The sequence below is a fragment of the Orussus abietinus genome, unplaced genomic scaffold (assembly GCF_000612105.2).
Source record: "Orussus abietinus isolate OABI.00-Male unplaced genomic scaffold, Oabi_2.0 scaffold104, whole genome shotgun sequence".
Lineage (NCBI taxonomy): Eukaryota > Metazoa > Arthropoda > Insecta > Hymenoptera > Orussidae > Orussus > Orussus abietinus.
In genome coordinates, this window is record NW_019394277.1 from 262013 (window position 1) to 276260 (window position 14248).

The window sequence follows — 14248 nt, forward strand, 5'->3', positions numbered from 1 at the left end:
CTAGATGAATATATTTTATAACTAATTCTATTCGTATAGCTAAAAGGAAGAAATAAATACAGCTACTACCGGATCGCGAGATATCTCGTCAAAAGCGTTGGTCGGCTACTACCGGGTCGCGAGATATCTCGTCCAAGGTAACGAAAGGGTTAATCGCAAATTTTCCCCGAAAAGGCGCCCTCGGCGCAAGAAATCCGCGAAAAATCCGAAGATTTCGGCCCCCCAAAGTGACTTCGACACGCCTCATTACCCCTCCTCGTCCTACTCCGGGTTAGAAACGAGTTCCGTAAGCCTAGTTCCGAAGTCATACGAGCCGAAGATCGATCCGACACCTGTCCCGAGGGCTTTCGCCCCCGCGACGCGGCGGCGTCGAGACGTCGCGCGGCGTCCCGAGGCCAATCGGGGTATCGGCGAGGCCACCGGTCATCGTTTAGAAATAACCTCGCAACGATGATCGTTATTAAGCGCCGGCTGCCAGTTAGAGGCAGGGTAATAATCGATCGTAAATATAAGGAACGAGCTCGGCGAGTTGGGGCGGGGACGCATGTCGCCGGTCACCCCTATAAACATGCTAATGGCGGTTCCCGATAATAAGTCAGCGAGCCGATAGCGAGTCCCCCCGTGAGGCACCTGAGCTCTGCGGTGCACCTCCACCCCTGCCCGGCGGCGATCCTCGCTCTCGCGTTCGCGCGTTCGTCAGGACAAACAAGGGGGGAGCGTATCGAGAAGAGCCCGAGAGAGAACCGAGGAGAACCGGAGAGGATTGGAGAACCGAGGCGAAGAGGGGATCGACTGGCAAACCGTTGGCGCGCGAGCATGCTTTACCCGCCGATGCTTCGGTCGGGCCCGTCCGCGGGGGGGTCGCGGGGGAGGGGTTAGTAGCTCTTGTAACGCTATCGACCCTGTCGCTGTACATCACGTCGACACCATCCTAGTCGGCTCATTTCAGCGGGGAGGAGGAGGAGGAGTAGCTTCTGCGCCATTACTTCGGACGGTCGCTGGCCCTGCGTGCACCCGCGAATGCAGCTTGGATCGGAGAGGGGGTGTCCGGGCCCGCGGAAGCTGCCCAGAGGGGCGCCCGGGGGGACCGACGGCTCGACCTTCCGAATGATGGTGGGACTCGTGCCGGCTGGGGGGGCGAGGGGTCGGGCCCCGAGGGGGCACGACTCTCCTGGAATCCTGCAGGTTTTCCCACATAATCGAGAAACTCGAATTCTGGAAGGGTGCGGGCCCCTTCGGGCCCCGTCGGGCCCGGCGACGATTCAATCGACAAGGCCGATGGGCAGCGAACGAGCCAATTAGCTCCGTCCGAATGCTCAGGTACCTTATGGCGGGGCCCGACGGGGCCCGACGCGCGGCCGCGGACCCCGCGGGGACCGCGGGGCGTTATAAGTGACCTGGAAGGCTTCCGGCCCCGGCGGAGCGGGGACATTACGGGCCATCGGGGCCCGTCCGAGCCCCGGACGGGACAGGACGGGGCCCTATCTTATCCGCGGAGAAGTTTATAGCCCGGTCGACTCTAATTGGGCGAGAAATCATCGGGCACTCCTTTCTACTCCGAGCGGTCAAAGACGCCACTAATTCACGAGCGCGGCACCCCGGCCACGCAAAGGCGCCCCGACGCTCCCGGGCGGGGGTGCCGGCCCCGACGGTACTCCGGCGGTACTCTTCCGAAACCCCGCGAATTCGGGGCTGGTACCTACCTTCCCTGGTCCAACCGCGTGCCCGCCGCGTCCATCCGGACCTTCGGCCCTCGGTCCCGAGGACGCCCCTAAAGAATATCCGGGGGGCAAGTCCAGACGTTAACCTAATAGACTTCTTTATTTCGATGGAATAAAAAATAAATTACAGGCGAATAATATTAATCCACAGTCCTAAAGAACTTAACCGGATGAAAGGTGAAATATGCTTGATCGCGCTCGATCGAGATCGGGCCCCGGGTACCGTGGGTTCACCCGAGGCCCATTCCGATTCTGAAAATCCACCGGACCCGGACCGAGCGCGACTCCCACCGCGGAGACGACGACCGTCGCCGGGGTTCCCGGATGCCCGAAATCGGACCCAAGACGCGACGCACCCTCCGGATCGGGCCTCCCTTTCGGTGCGCGAGAGGCGCACAATTTATAAGGTAGGACCGGCGGGAAAAGGCGGCCGTCTCCCTCGCCCTCGCCAATATCTCATTGAGAAAGGAGGAGGTGACTTTAATGTGCCCCTCGTCTCGCGAGCAATCGCGGCGAGGCACCCGACGTGCCGGTAAGAGTAAGATCGTTAATCTTTCCGCGCCGATCGGTCTCAGATAGTAATTGTTACGTTCCCGTTCTCGCGCCTGACTGGCCGCTCGGGCCCGCTCGGCCGAGCGAGCTCGACGGGGCCCGGCCGGGCCCGGACCATCCTCGAGCGGGGCCCGGTTCTTCCTTTTGTGGTGGGAGTGCCGACGAGACCGCTCACCCACCACCGGTGTTAATGCCTTTGGCAAGTTTGTTCGCATTACAATACCGCCGATCCGTTTTCCCCACCCCGGTCGGCGGTCGGGCCCCGCGTGCGCCCCGGCGCGAACGGGCCGCATAAATTCGGGCCCGGGGCGCCCGGAGCGCCCGGAGCGCCCGATCCCCGAGCGAAACTTCGGGATTCTGGATTTTTATGCCGCTCGCCGTTTTAACGCCTCTTAACCGTCCTCGGCCGGTAATGTCCCCGAGCGGGGAACCTGTTTCGACCGCGGGGACTCATCGCGGGCCCTTCGAGTCCGTGGATCGGCTCTGCTCGGCGCGTCACGGATCGAATTCCCGACGCGGGATCGAGGACTGGTCCGAAGGTGGGAAGTCGGACGGACGGTAGTCGGTAGGCTCGTATTTACAAATCGTTCGTTTAAATAAAGGACTTGGACGGAGCGCGGGACGGGGACGACGTCGCTCGCTCTCCTTCCGTCCCTCCTGGGTGGACGCGCCGCCTTAAACTAGGTGCCTACGCTAGTGGTTCGCTAGGACTAGTTCTGGATAAGTTCCGCGCGACGGGAGCGACGGGGTTCGATCGGTTTCAGGTGTGGGAGGTACGAGAGCGTCCGGACGGCGGGGCCGCACCTGGACGATCGGCGGCGCGATAGCGACGCGCTCGAGATGGCCGGATTATTGCTTAATTAAGGTAAACCCGAGCCGAGGGACGGGACGTCGTCTTCTCCACCGGCGACCTCTGCGCCGATTCCGGGGGTTTAGGACCTCTATACTTAGGGTAGCATTAGTAGCGATAGCACTTACGGTTACGATATTCGTAGCGATAATAGGTACTAGAGATAATAGCCGTAAAGTAGAACCGGGACGGTGGTCGAATCGCGACGCGATGGACGCACGTTGCGTGAGCGTTCCTGCCGTTTGGTTGGCTTCCGCCGCGGACGAGAGCCCGTTGGGGTGGATGCTCGCGCCAGAACTCCATCCCCGACACCGGAGCAAGACGAGACGACTCGAGGCCCCGTTCCTTCTTCCTTTCTCCTCGTCCACCGAGTTGGTTCCTCTTGTCGGCCGCTCGGACCGAATCCAAACTCCGCCGAATTCCCATCCGCGCGAATCGTCATCGCCAACGTCCAAGGCGCCGGTTCCACGTCGGCTCGCCGGCCACCTCCGCGAGTCTTTCCGCGCCACCCCCACGGGGAGCGGTCGAAGTCGATGTCGCTCCGGGTCGACGTTTGTGCTCAGCGATCGTGCTTGGTCAGCTCCAGGGGCTGCTGGTCCGCCCAGTGATCCCGCCAGGCCATGGGAGTGGGCGAGGGCGCGTCCTGATCGGAGTCCTGGACGTCGATCTCCTCGTCCTCGTCGTCGGCGGACTCGGGGCCGCGGCCCCCGTCCGAGGGCGGTCCCCGGGCCCCCCCGGGACTGCCGGGGGGCGGCGGGCTGGGCTCGGGGTCGCCCACCAGCTGGCTGATCATGCGGAAGGCGCTCGGCTTCCGCTCGGTCTGCCGGCCGATCGGCTCGATCCTCTCGGTCCGCTCGAGCCGCTCGACCGCGCGGAACGCGCTATTTTCGCCGCCCATTCCGCCGATGGAGCAACCCGCCGTACGGCCGATATCCAACGTGGCCGCGGATGCGGAATGCGGTGGTTGCTGCGGCGGCAGCGGCGGCGGCGGTGGTGGCGGCGGCGGCGGCGGCGGCGAACGCTTTAAAAGGTTCATTCGCTGATGGCGCCGCCACTTTGCTCGTCTGTTGGAAAACCAAACCTAAGAGTCACGAGTTAGGTCGTTAGAAGTCTTGGACTTAGGCGGGCGAGAGTGGGCTACTCTCCGCAGAGTGTGGTCGCGCATCGGTTACCTGCACGCGCGCCTCCGAGAGCGACGTCTTCGTCGCGAGCCTCTCGCGCGTCGAGACGCAGGGGTAGTGCGACCTCTCGAACTCCTTCTCCAGCTCCTCCAGCTGCTCCGGGCTGAAAGTAGTGCGGTTCCGCCGGAACTTCGGCTGCTCCGATCCGTCCAGGCTGCCCTCATCGCCGTCTCCGTCTGTCGAGCGGGCACACCTTTGTTACGCGTCGATTTGGTAACAACCGACGAGGACAGCGATCGAGATTTTACTTTCGTTTCTGTCGCATTCGTAATATTCCGGATTCATGAATAAGGAGAAAATCTATCGTTTACCGCGAACGATTGCCTCAAACGTTTTCCCTGGTTTTTTCACACCCCCGCACGAGAAAAGAAAAAACGTTTGTCCGCTTAAGGTGAAGTGAAACACGTCGAGGAACTTGATCAACGTCGATAAAGATTTTTCTAAATGCCTACGTTGCCGCCGTTCGTTTTTATACTGACCGCTGGGTCGAATTATATTGGGTATTGTACCAAATGGCATACTCCACCTGTCGTTTTCGTACAATAATTATAAAGAAATCGAAGTAAAACTCCAGAAATCCTCTGAATTCGTGCCTTTTGGGGCCCTAATTGGCTGCAGAGGAACCCCCTGCGCCATTTGTGATTTCCACGTCCATTAAATTGTCACTACGAGACCTCGTATTCCCATCGTTTTGGCATAGAAGCGCATACAACACTTTTTTTGCCTTTATTCCGTTCAAATGCGAGTTTCTCGATTACCAGAGTGTTCTAAATTGTCGTAAAATTGTCCTGACCCTTTCGATTCTCATATCAGAGCCTTCGATAATTGTATATTGATAGAAATATGAGAGAAATAAGAGAGCCGATGGTCTCGGAGTGAAAATTTAATTCACCTGGAAATCACAGATGGCGCCGGGGGTTCCTCTACAGTCAATTAGGGCCCCAGAAAGCATGAATCCAGAGGATTACTGGAGCTTTACTTAGATTTCTTTATAATTATTGTACGAAAACGACAGGTGGCGTATGCCATTTCGTACAATACCCAATATAATTCGACCCAGCTGTCGATATAAAAAAGAACATCGGCAACGTAGGCATTTAGAAAAATCTTCTTTATCGACGTCGATCAAGTTCCTCGACGCATTTCACTTCACCTTAAGATATGTCGCACGAAGTAGAAGAATTACCCACCTTGGAGGTACCCCCTAGCGATGGCGTCGGCCGCGTGGAGGGCGTGCTCGGGGCTGCCGGCGACGGTGGCGGAAGCGGCGGCGGCAGCGGCGGCCGCAGCGGCCGCCGTGCCCGGACTCAGGGACGGCGGCAGCAGGAGGGCGGAGGCCGCACCGGAGATGCCGCCCGCGAGGGGCGGCAGCACCCAGGGGTGGGCCCCGGCGGCAGGGCCCGGCCAGCCGCCCGGCAGGTGGTGCGACGAGGAGGGGTGGTGGTGCGCCGAGTTGAAGTAGGGATGTGGTCCGGCCGCGTAGAGGCCGTAACCCGCAGCCCTGGCGAACTCCGCGGCGGCCCGCTCCGCCGCCCGGTTCCTCAGGATGCGGTTGATGCTGCTCACCGAGGGGGCCGTCGCGTTGCTGCACACCCCTGCGGACCAGACCCGCGGAACCGAGTTACATACACACACCGATGGCTCCAGTCGGCGAGGGATCTCGGGGTAGTAATGAGCTCGCTGTGCCCGTAATCGACTAGTCCGACTAGTCGACCTCGCCGATCGAACCAGTCCAACGGGTGAAGCACCATTTTCAATGAGAGCGCGATGCTTTGCCCAGCCGCGGTGCAGGGAAAGCACTTTTATGCTCCGCGGTGTGAGACCAAGTGGTGTTGGGTACCATGAAACGACGATACACGGTGGAATAATGGAATGTGGTGGGGTGCGTCTTAATACCGTGGATTACGGCACGGTATATCGCGAATCAAAGCATTTCGACCCGGTGCAGTCGTTCAGAAGTGTACGCAATGTAGATGCGTCCTGAGCGCGATGACTGCTGCAAGATACCGAGATGGTGGTTGAATTGTCTAAGGGGTGCTTTTCCCCCTGATTTCCAGCGCCTCATGTATCGCGTAGAGAGGATGCGATGGGCATAATCGTCGTTCAGTTTTTGAGAATAAACCTATCTACCCCGACGACTCCAAACAGGGTCATGCAGCAATTACCGACGCTACTGTATATTCGTAACGATCACAACTTGGTTTCACATCGGTGCTCTAGAAATCACTTTAAGGTGATATGTTACCTCGAGGAACGGAATCGCGGGCACTTTTCCTGGGACACGTTTCTAAATAAGGGTAAATGTTCCCTAGTTTGCGGAATATCGGACCGCCTGGGGAGAAAACGAGCAAACGAGCTCCCGAGTCGCTACCGGTCGGAGATCATACCTTCGGAGATGAGCCGCTCCCTGATTTCCCAGGCGAAGATGGTCGGGTTCTCTCTCTTGTACTGCTCGATCTTGGCGACGACCGCGGGAGTAGCTACCTTCGGCTTGCTTCCGCCTATCAGGCCCGGTGGACGCAGGGTACCTGCAACACGAAGGGTCCGTTTTTGAGCTCTTGGGTTCGCCCGGCCATTACTTACGCTCCTTACGTAAGCACCGGGTCCGCCCAGGTACGTGCCCGGCTGGTAGCACGCGTACCTAAGGGCCTAACCTGCCCGATCATAGGCATTACGATCGACCTGCCGAGCTACCGGAGAGTAGCGACCGGATACCGACCGGATACCGGCCGGACATCGGACAGGTACCCTCCAGGTAGGGTCCGGGCACCAGCGAGGTCTTCCTCGGGGGCATCGGGCCTCGATTGCAGGACCTAATGCCCCCGAGCACGAGATCCCCGGACCTTTGATGCTCCTCGTACCTGGATCGACTCACGAATCAATCGTTTTATCCTTCGAATCCGGTATTAACAAAAAACTTAATCGCTATGGGTGGGATAAATACCACTTGTAAGAGTATTACTTGTAAAGTAGTGTCGGGGAAAGGCGTAGGCGAGGACGTGAGCAGGAACGAAGACCTATCACGTGGAGAAGGCCAAGCGGGAAAGTTGCCGGTAGCTCGATATTGCATTTTCACGGATTCAAGAGAGTGTGTTTTCATTTTGTATTTGGTGATGTTAAGATTGGATTTGTTGATCGGTCTGCACGAGATGTTTTACCGAGTTGGATGTTGTTGGGTCACGATCCAAGAAACGCAACGCGGCTATGGGAGAACGGGTCGATATAATCGAACGCCTTTGCCTTCAGACTTTAAATCATGTATTTAGATTAGAGGGATGGTTGGGTATACGTGTATAGATAATATGCCGTAGAAGCCGACAAGATTTGTAAATACCGTTTAGGTCTTTAAGCTCGATCCGTTCGATCTAATAATTGAATTGAATTTCCTGTTTACTCTGTACTCTACCGATCGGTGACGTCAGGAATCGGCAAAACTCAGTAAAAATCCCAGAATGACACGTGAGATTGACTCGTCAAGCTTCGGCAGTGACGCTCGAAGGACAACCGAAGGTAAAGATGTGCGTGCAGGAACAACGCTCAATTACGCAGGTAGGTATTAGGCATTAGGTATTCAAAAGTTCCTTTTTGCACGGCTGCGTTTTTCCTGAGCATTGATTAAATAATCAATTTTTACTGCCGCAATTACAAGAATGTATACAATTACCGAAGCTGGGAATCGAAACTCAATAAAATGGCGCACTTGCGGAAACTACGTGTTTCGATGGGCCGCTTTTCTAGTTACACCTTTAGATCTTTGGATAGGTCTTATCATTCCTGCTTTTATACCCCCAATCACTAAATGAAAAGGGTCCTCGGGTTAGATCCGAGGATGGAAATCGAAGTCTCCAAGATTACACTTGTTGAATGCATACGTTGCGGTGGACGTTTCAGAGAAGTATTGCTGGAGTCATATCATAGATTGAGACTTGACTCGATGGTAAGACGCGCTCGTAGAAATGACACAATGTAGTCAATGTTTCAAAGAAGCATTTCTTTGGTCATATCTGTACATTTTTCTTGGATATTTTGCATCCGCTTCTGTACATTCAGTGACTAATCCGACACACTTGTTTTACATAGAGTCTAAACATAGAGCTGAAAGCTTCGATTGGTAAGCTTGTTCACAGAAGCTACACCGAAGCAAATCTTTCAATTTCTATTCGATGCCTCTCGTTTGCATTCCTATGTAGCTAATCTTTTCGTTGGTTATATATTTATTTTTAATGATATTTATAAGTTTCGTACTTATGGCCTCAGTCTGAAGGCTTTCTTACAAGAGCTAGGCATTGAAGCAAATGTTTTATGGAGGTATTTCTGCACGGTCATATTTATCAATTTTCATATAACTCTTCTACGGAAACCACATATCGGAACAATTGTGTAAAAGAACCATCTTCTAGTTGTACCTCATTCGTACATTCAATGGTTAAACGCTCTTGATTTGCGCGGGCTTCGAACTTGGAATTCGAAGTCTCACGCTGAAAACTAGATCTTGCAGAATACATGCACCGAAGTAAACGTTTCAAAACAGCATTTCACCCGTCATGTATGTAAATTTTCCCTCGATACATCTCATTTGCATTCGGGTGTTCAATGGCTGAACACTTCATCGACATTCTCGTTTCACGTGGGATTCGAAATAGAGACTCGAAGACTCGAAGGTTTACTTGTAGAAGCCACGCACAAAGATACTAGTTTTAAAGAAGCGTTTCTCCAGTCATATCTGTAAATTTTCCTTCGAAACATCTCATTTACTTTCGAATGTTAAATGGCTGAGCAAGTACTCGGCACTCTCGTTTTACGGGTAATCCAAATTTGGAAGCCTTGGTTCGAAGCAACCCTTGTATCAAAGTAAACGTTTCAAACAAGCATTTCCCCCGCCATATCCGTCAAAATTCTTTGGACATATCTAATTTGCATACGGTATGTTCAATGGCTGAGCAAGTAATCGGCACTCTCGTTTTATGGGTAATCCAAACTTGAAGCCGAAGCCTCGGTTCGAAGGTTCTTTTACAGGAGCCACCCATTAAACTTAATGTTTCAAAAAAGCATTTCTCCAGTCACATATGTAAATTTTCCCTGGAAATATCTCATTTATTTTCAAATGTTGAATGGTTGAGCAGATGTTCTTGTATAATTCAGACTACGAATCGAGAGCCTTGATTCAAAGGCTCTCTTGCAAGAGTCGGGCATCAAAGTAAACGTTTTAAACAAGCATTACCCCAGTAATATCCGTAAAAATTCCTTGGACATATCTAATTTGCATATGGTACGTTCAATGGCTGAGCAAGTAATCGGCACCAATTTTACGTGTAATCCAAAGTTGGGATCGAAAGGCTCGGTTCGAAGGTTCTGTTTGCATATAGTATGTTCAATGGATGAGCAAGTAATCGGCACTCTAATTTTACGTGTAATCCAAAGTTGGGATCGAACGACTCGGTTCGAAGGTTCTGTTTGCATATAGTATGTTCAATGGCTGAGCAAGTAATCGGCACTCTAATTTTACATGTAATCCAAAGTTGGGATCGAAAGACTCGGTTCGAAGGTTCTGTTACGTTGAGCGTCGCTCGGCGATGACGAGCAAGACGGTTCGCCGCGTCCAGACACTCGGACCCGCTCGCAACCTAATGAAAACCAGAGGCGCAGGCAGACCTGAGCAATTATCGGTCGTTACGTACTATTATTAATAACAATAATGATGCTAAAGCCGGCAGGGTATCGCGTGCGCTCCCACGGGTGAAGTGCGTGCCAGGTATAAACGATGTACCCACCTAATAGGTATCCATGCCTCGAGCAAATTCCAAAGTCCCGACTCGTGTTCCTTTGTTTGCTCGTACCCCGAATAAAATTTCGAGGCGCGTATTTAATAAAAGAAACCGCACACGCACGGTTAGGCGGCATTGTGCGTCCCCGGATGAAGACGAGCCGCGAAGAGGACACACGCTCCGGAATCGGAAGAAAGCGATCGCGTGTCGGACCCGCGAAATTTCCCCCAATTGCCCATTAATAGAGCGCAAATTCAGGATTTGAATTAACCCCTCAAAGTCTCACAAAGTAAGCCAGGCCGAAGCTTGCAGATTTTGCACGCGTTTCAGCGGTTGGACGCGTCTCACTTCTGCAGGGACGTCATATGGCTGTATTTGTAGAAAGGTTTTTCGATTTTCTTTTTTCACGGCACTTTCAGAAGACCCCTTTAACGCGGTTTAACCCATCGGTATTGACGACACATATATATATTTTTTTTTTCTTTTAGATTCTACTCGCGAAAGGCTAGATAAATCGTACGATGTGTTCTATTGGGGTAAAAATTGGATAGACCTACGTTCACTTTTTTAAATTCATTTACGATGACCGCGTCGCAAGAGTGATTTCGGTCTTGCCATTTATAGCAGCAATGAATTGTTTAAAACAGATCCGATCTATAAATAGATTATGGAATAATTAAAAAATAAACACATATACACACATAAATACATATATTTAAAAATAAACCGTGTCGCGTCATAATGTCAGAATTTTTAAGTATACGAACTGCTTCAGAGGAGATTGGATATCCCGGTGATTTTTAAGGGTGCTTTTGTTCTCACGCGAAGCGAAAGTATGTTAATTCCAGGCGATATTGATCTCCCCAAGATCTGTTTCAAGAGGGTCATCGGTTTCTCAACGGCACAAGAGAGGAATGCCGACCACTACTCTTTCGTCCGAGGTAATTTTTGAGTGACAGTTACAAAAAAGGGAGTCTTTTGCCCCGGATCGGGAGCCGCGAACTTAATTAATACACGAGGCTCGCGTTCCAGTAACTTCATCACGCGATTTTGGACCGATTTCTGGAGAAAAGGCCAGTAGTCGAACCAATCTACTGACGATCATTTTCATGTGCATCCATCTCTTAATCAATTCCTTGTAAATCATCTTACATCATTGTACATTATAGTACACCACAGGGTCTGCGCACAATTCATCCCCGACATAAGAATCTGAACTTTAAATATCTAAAATTATACACGATCCGTTGATATCTCATATGATTATTTATGAAATATCATCCTTTTAAGTATTGGCGTCATCTCACCCATGTTAAAGTTCTACCTCAATTATTTATGAAATATCATCCTTCTAAGCATTGGCGTCATCTCATCCATGTTAAAGTTCTACCTCAATTATTTATAAAATATCATCCTTCTAAGTATTGGCGTCATCTCATCCATGTTAAAGTTACACCTCAATTATTTATGAAATATCATCCTTCCAAGTATTGGCGTCATCTTATCCATGTTAAAGTTCTACCTCAATGGCCACGAATTAAAGAACAACCGAAGAAATCATTACCGTCATTTCTAACTTCCCCATTACACAGAAAAATACCTTAGCACATAGAACCGTACTTACACATACATTCCAGCAGATCAACAAATTCCGCCCTTCTCAAAGAAGGTAAAAAATTCTAAACAAAACCTACCCTTTTAACGAACACGCCCTACAATACCCCGTCCCGTTTCTTCCCTCCATCTACGGACTCAAACCGGTCGTACAAATTATTGTTTAAGGTGAAGTGAAACACGTCAAGGAACTTGATCGACTTCGATAAAGATTTTTCTAAATACCTACATTGCTGACGTTCGTTTTTATATTGACAGCTGTGTCGAATTATATTGGGTATTGTACCAAATGGCATACTCCACCTGTCGTTTTCGTACAATAATTATAAACAAATCGAAGTAAAACAAATTTTCACTCCGAGACCTCGTATTCCCATCGTTTTAGCATAGAAACGCATACAACACTTTTTTTGCGTTTATCCCGTTCAAATGCGAATTTATCGGTTACCAGAGCGTTCTAAATTGTCGTAAAATTATCCTGACCCTTTTGATTCTCATATCAGAGCCTTCGATAATTGTATACTGATCGAAATATGAGAGCTCGACGCCATGTTGGTTTTGGTCTGGGCTCAGTTAAAAAATTTTTTCCAAAAATCTAAATTTTCAATGTGTCAGGATAATTCTTAGATGATCAAGTGATCAAGTGATGTGTCAAAGTTTCGGGCAGTTTGGTTTAATACCCTTAGAAAAATGTGTTGTATTCGAATCGACTGATTTGAAGGAGGTATCGCTTCACCTTAAATCTCGAAAATCCCGATCCATTGCCACGTTTCCCCCACCTTCCCCAAGCCTCGAGCAGTCGCGTAAAATTTTGGTAAAATCACGAAAATCGAAATCCGAGCCTACTCGTCCTGGCGATCGGGGCCCTTCGGGATTAATTGTCCCTCGCCGTTAAGTAATTGGCCGGCGATTATGGTACATTATATTTACCCCCGCGAGGCTAAGGAGTTAGTATTTTTAAAATGAAGACATTAACGCGAGGTGAGCACAGGCCGAACGGTATTTTTACGAGCAGCTCGTAAAGTTAACGAGGAGCGAGCCGAGCCGGGCCGCTCTGGTCGGACGGGCTCCGGGGCCCCTCTAGGTTGTTGCTGGCGTTGCTGGCGTCGCTGACGTTGCCGGCGTTGCTGCCGACGTTGCCCATGCCGGTCATGCTGCCGATTCTTCTTTCCGTGCTGCGGTGGCTCCGCCAGATTTTTATTACACGCTCGCTCGCCTTCCCCGAAAGCGCCCGCTCGCAAATTCCTGCCCGGGCGCGACTCCGCTCGGCCGAGAGGAAACTTCGAGAGGCCTCTTCGAGTCAAAACTCGTGAGCCACCTGCGAGTCGAAGATCGAGATCCCGATTGCCGATCGTCGATCGTCGATCTTTAGAGGCACGGGACTCGCCAAGGAGCCTGCGAGTGCATCTCGAGGGAGACCTTTTGGGACTCCGATCTACCCTCAAGTCGTGAAGGTGAAGTGAAACCCCCGTCAAATCAGTCGATTCGAATACAACACTTTTTTTTAAGGGCAAAAGACCAAACTGTCCGAAACTTTGACACGTCACTCCTGATCATCTAAGAATTGTCCTGACACATTGAAAATTTGGATTTTTCAAATGAATTTTTTAACTCAGCCCAGACCAGAACCAAAATGGCGTCGAGCTCTCATATTTCGATCAGTATACAATTATCGAAGGCTCTGATATGAGAATCGAAAGGGTCAGGACAATTTTACGACAATTTAGAACACTTTGATAGTCGATAAACGCACATTTGAACGGGATAAGGGCAAAAAAAGTGTTGTATGCGCTTCTATGCTAAAACGATGGGATTACGAGGTCTCGGAGGGAAAATTTAATTGACCTGGAAATCACAGATGGCGCAGGGGGTCCCTCTGCAGTCAATTAGGGCCCTAGAAAGCATGAATCCAGAGGATTTCTGGAGTTTTACTTCGATTTCTTTATAATTATTGTACGAAAACGACAGGCGAAGTATGCCATTTTGGTACAATATTCAATATAATTCGACCCAGCTGTCAATATAAAAACGAACATCGGCAACAGGGGCATTTAGAAAAATCTTCTTTATTGACGTCGATCAAGTTCCTCGTCGTGTTTCACTTCACCTAAAACCTTCTCTTTACGAGGGCGGGTTTTGCGCCTTTAGCGCCACTGGCGTTTTAGTGATATTAAGAGACTCGGTAGAGTTTCGTGCCATATATATAGCACGAAACTAATATATATATATGTTACACTTTCATATCACCTTAAGCCGACGTAGATTAAGGAAAAAGCAAAAAATCATCAGTGCATTCGGAATATATCGCCACCTTCAGTTTCCGCGTACGATTGGCATATCTACTCAGAAGGGGTTTAGCAGGTTTAACTACGAGCAAATTAGATCTTTAGAGAGGAGTTACGAGATTTTCATCGCGGACAAGTACGTTAATTCGTTCCTCGGAGGAAACTGAGTTACGGCACTTTCAGACCAACGTAAAAACTCACGTCTTGCTCCTTAAAGCCTATTGACACGCCTTTAACTAGAGATCTTGTACAAGCTTCGTGCACGCGTACGTTTCTTGTG

The 14248-nt window shown here is 50.9% G+C and overlaps 1 protein-coding gene across 1 annotated transcript in view; it reads right to left on the reverse strand.

The window, feature by feature from the left end:
• Window positions 1-3682: 3682 nt before the first annotated feature.
• The window catches only part of LOC105699001 (paired box protein Pax-6), a 33642-nt gene continuing 23076 nt past the window's right edge, over window positions 3683-14248 (reverse strand). Inside the window, exons 3-6 of the mRNA XM_023434913.1 lie at window positions 6692-6832; window positions 5495-5899; window positions 4296-4480; window positions 3683-4204 (exon numbers count right to left, since the gene is read on the reverse strand). Coding sequence (XP_023290681.1) covers window positions 3683-4204; window positions 4296-4480; window positions 5495-5899; window positions 6692-6832 — 1253 coding nt within the window. The remainder of the gene's footprint in view (window positions 4205-4295; window positions 4481-5494; window positions 5900-6691; window positions 6833-14248) is intronic.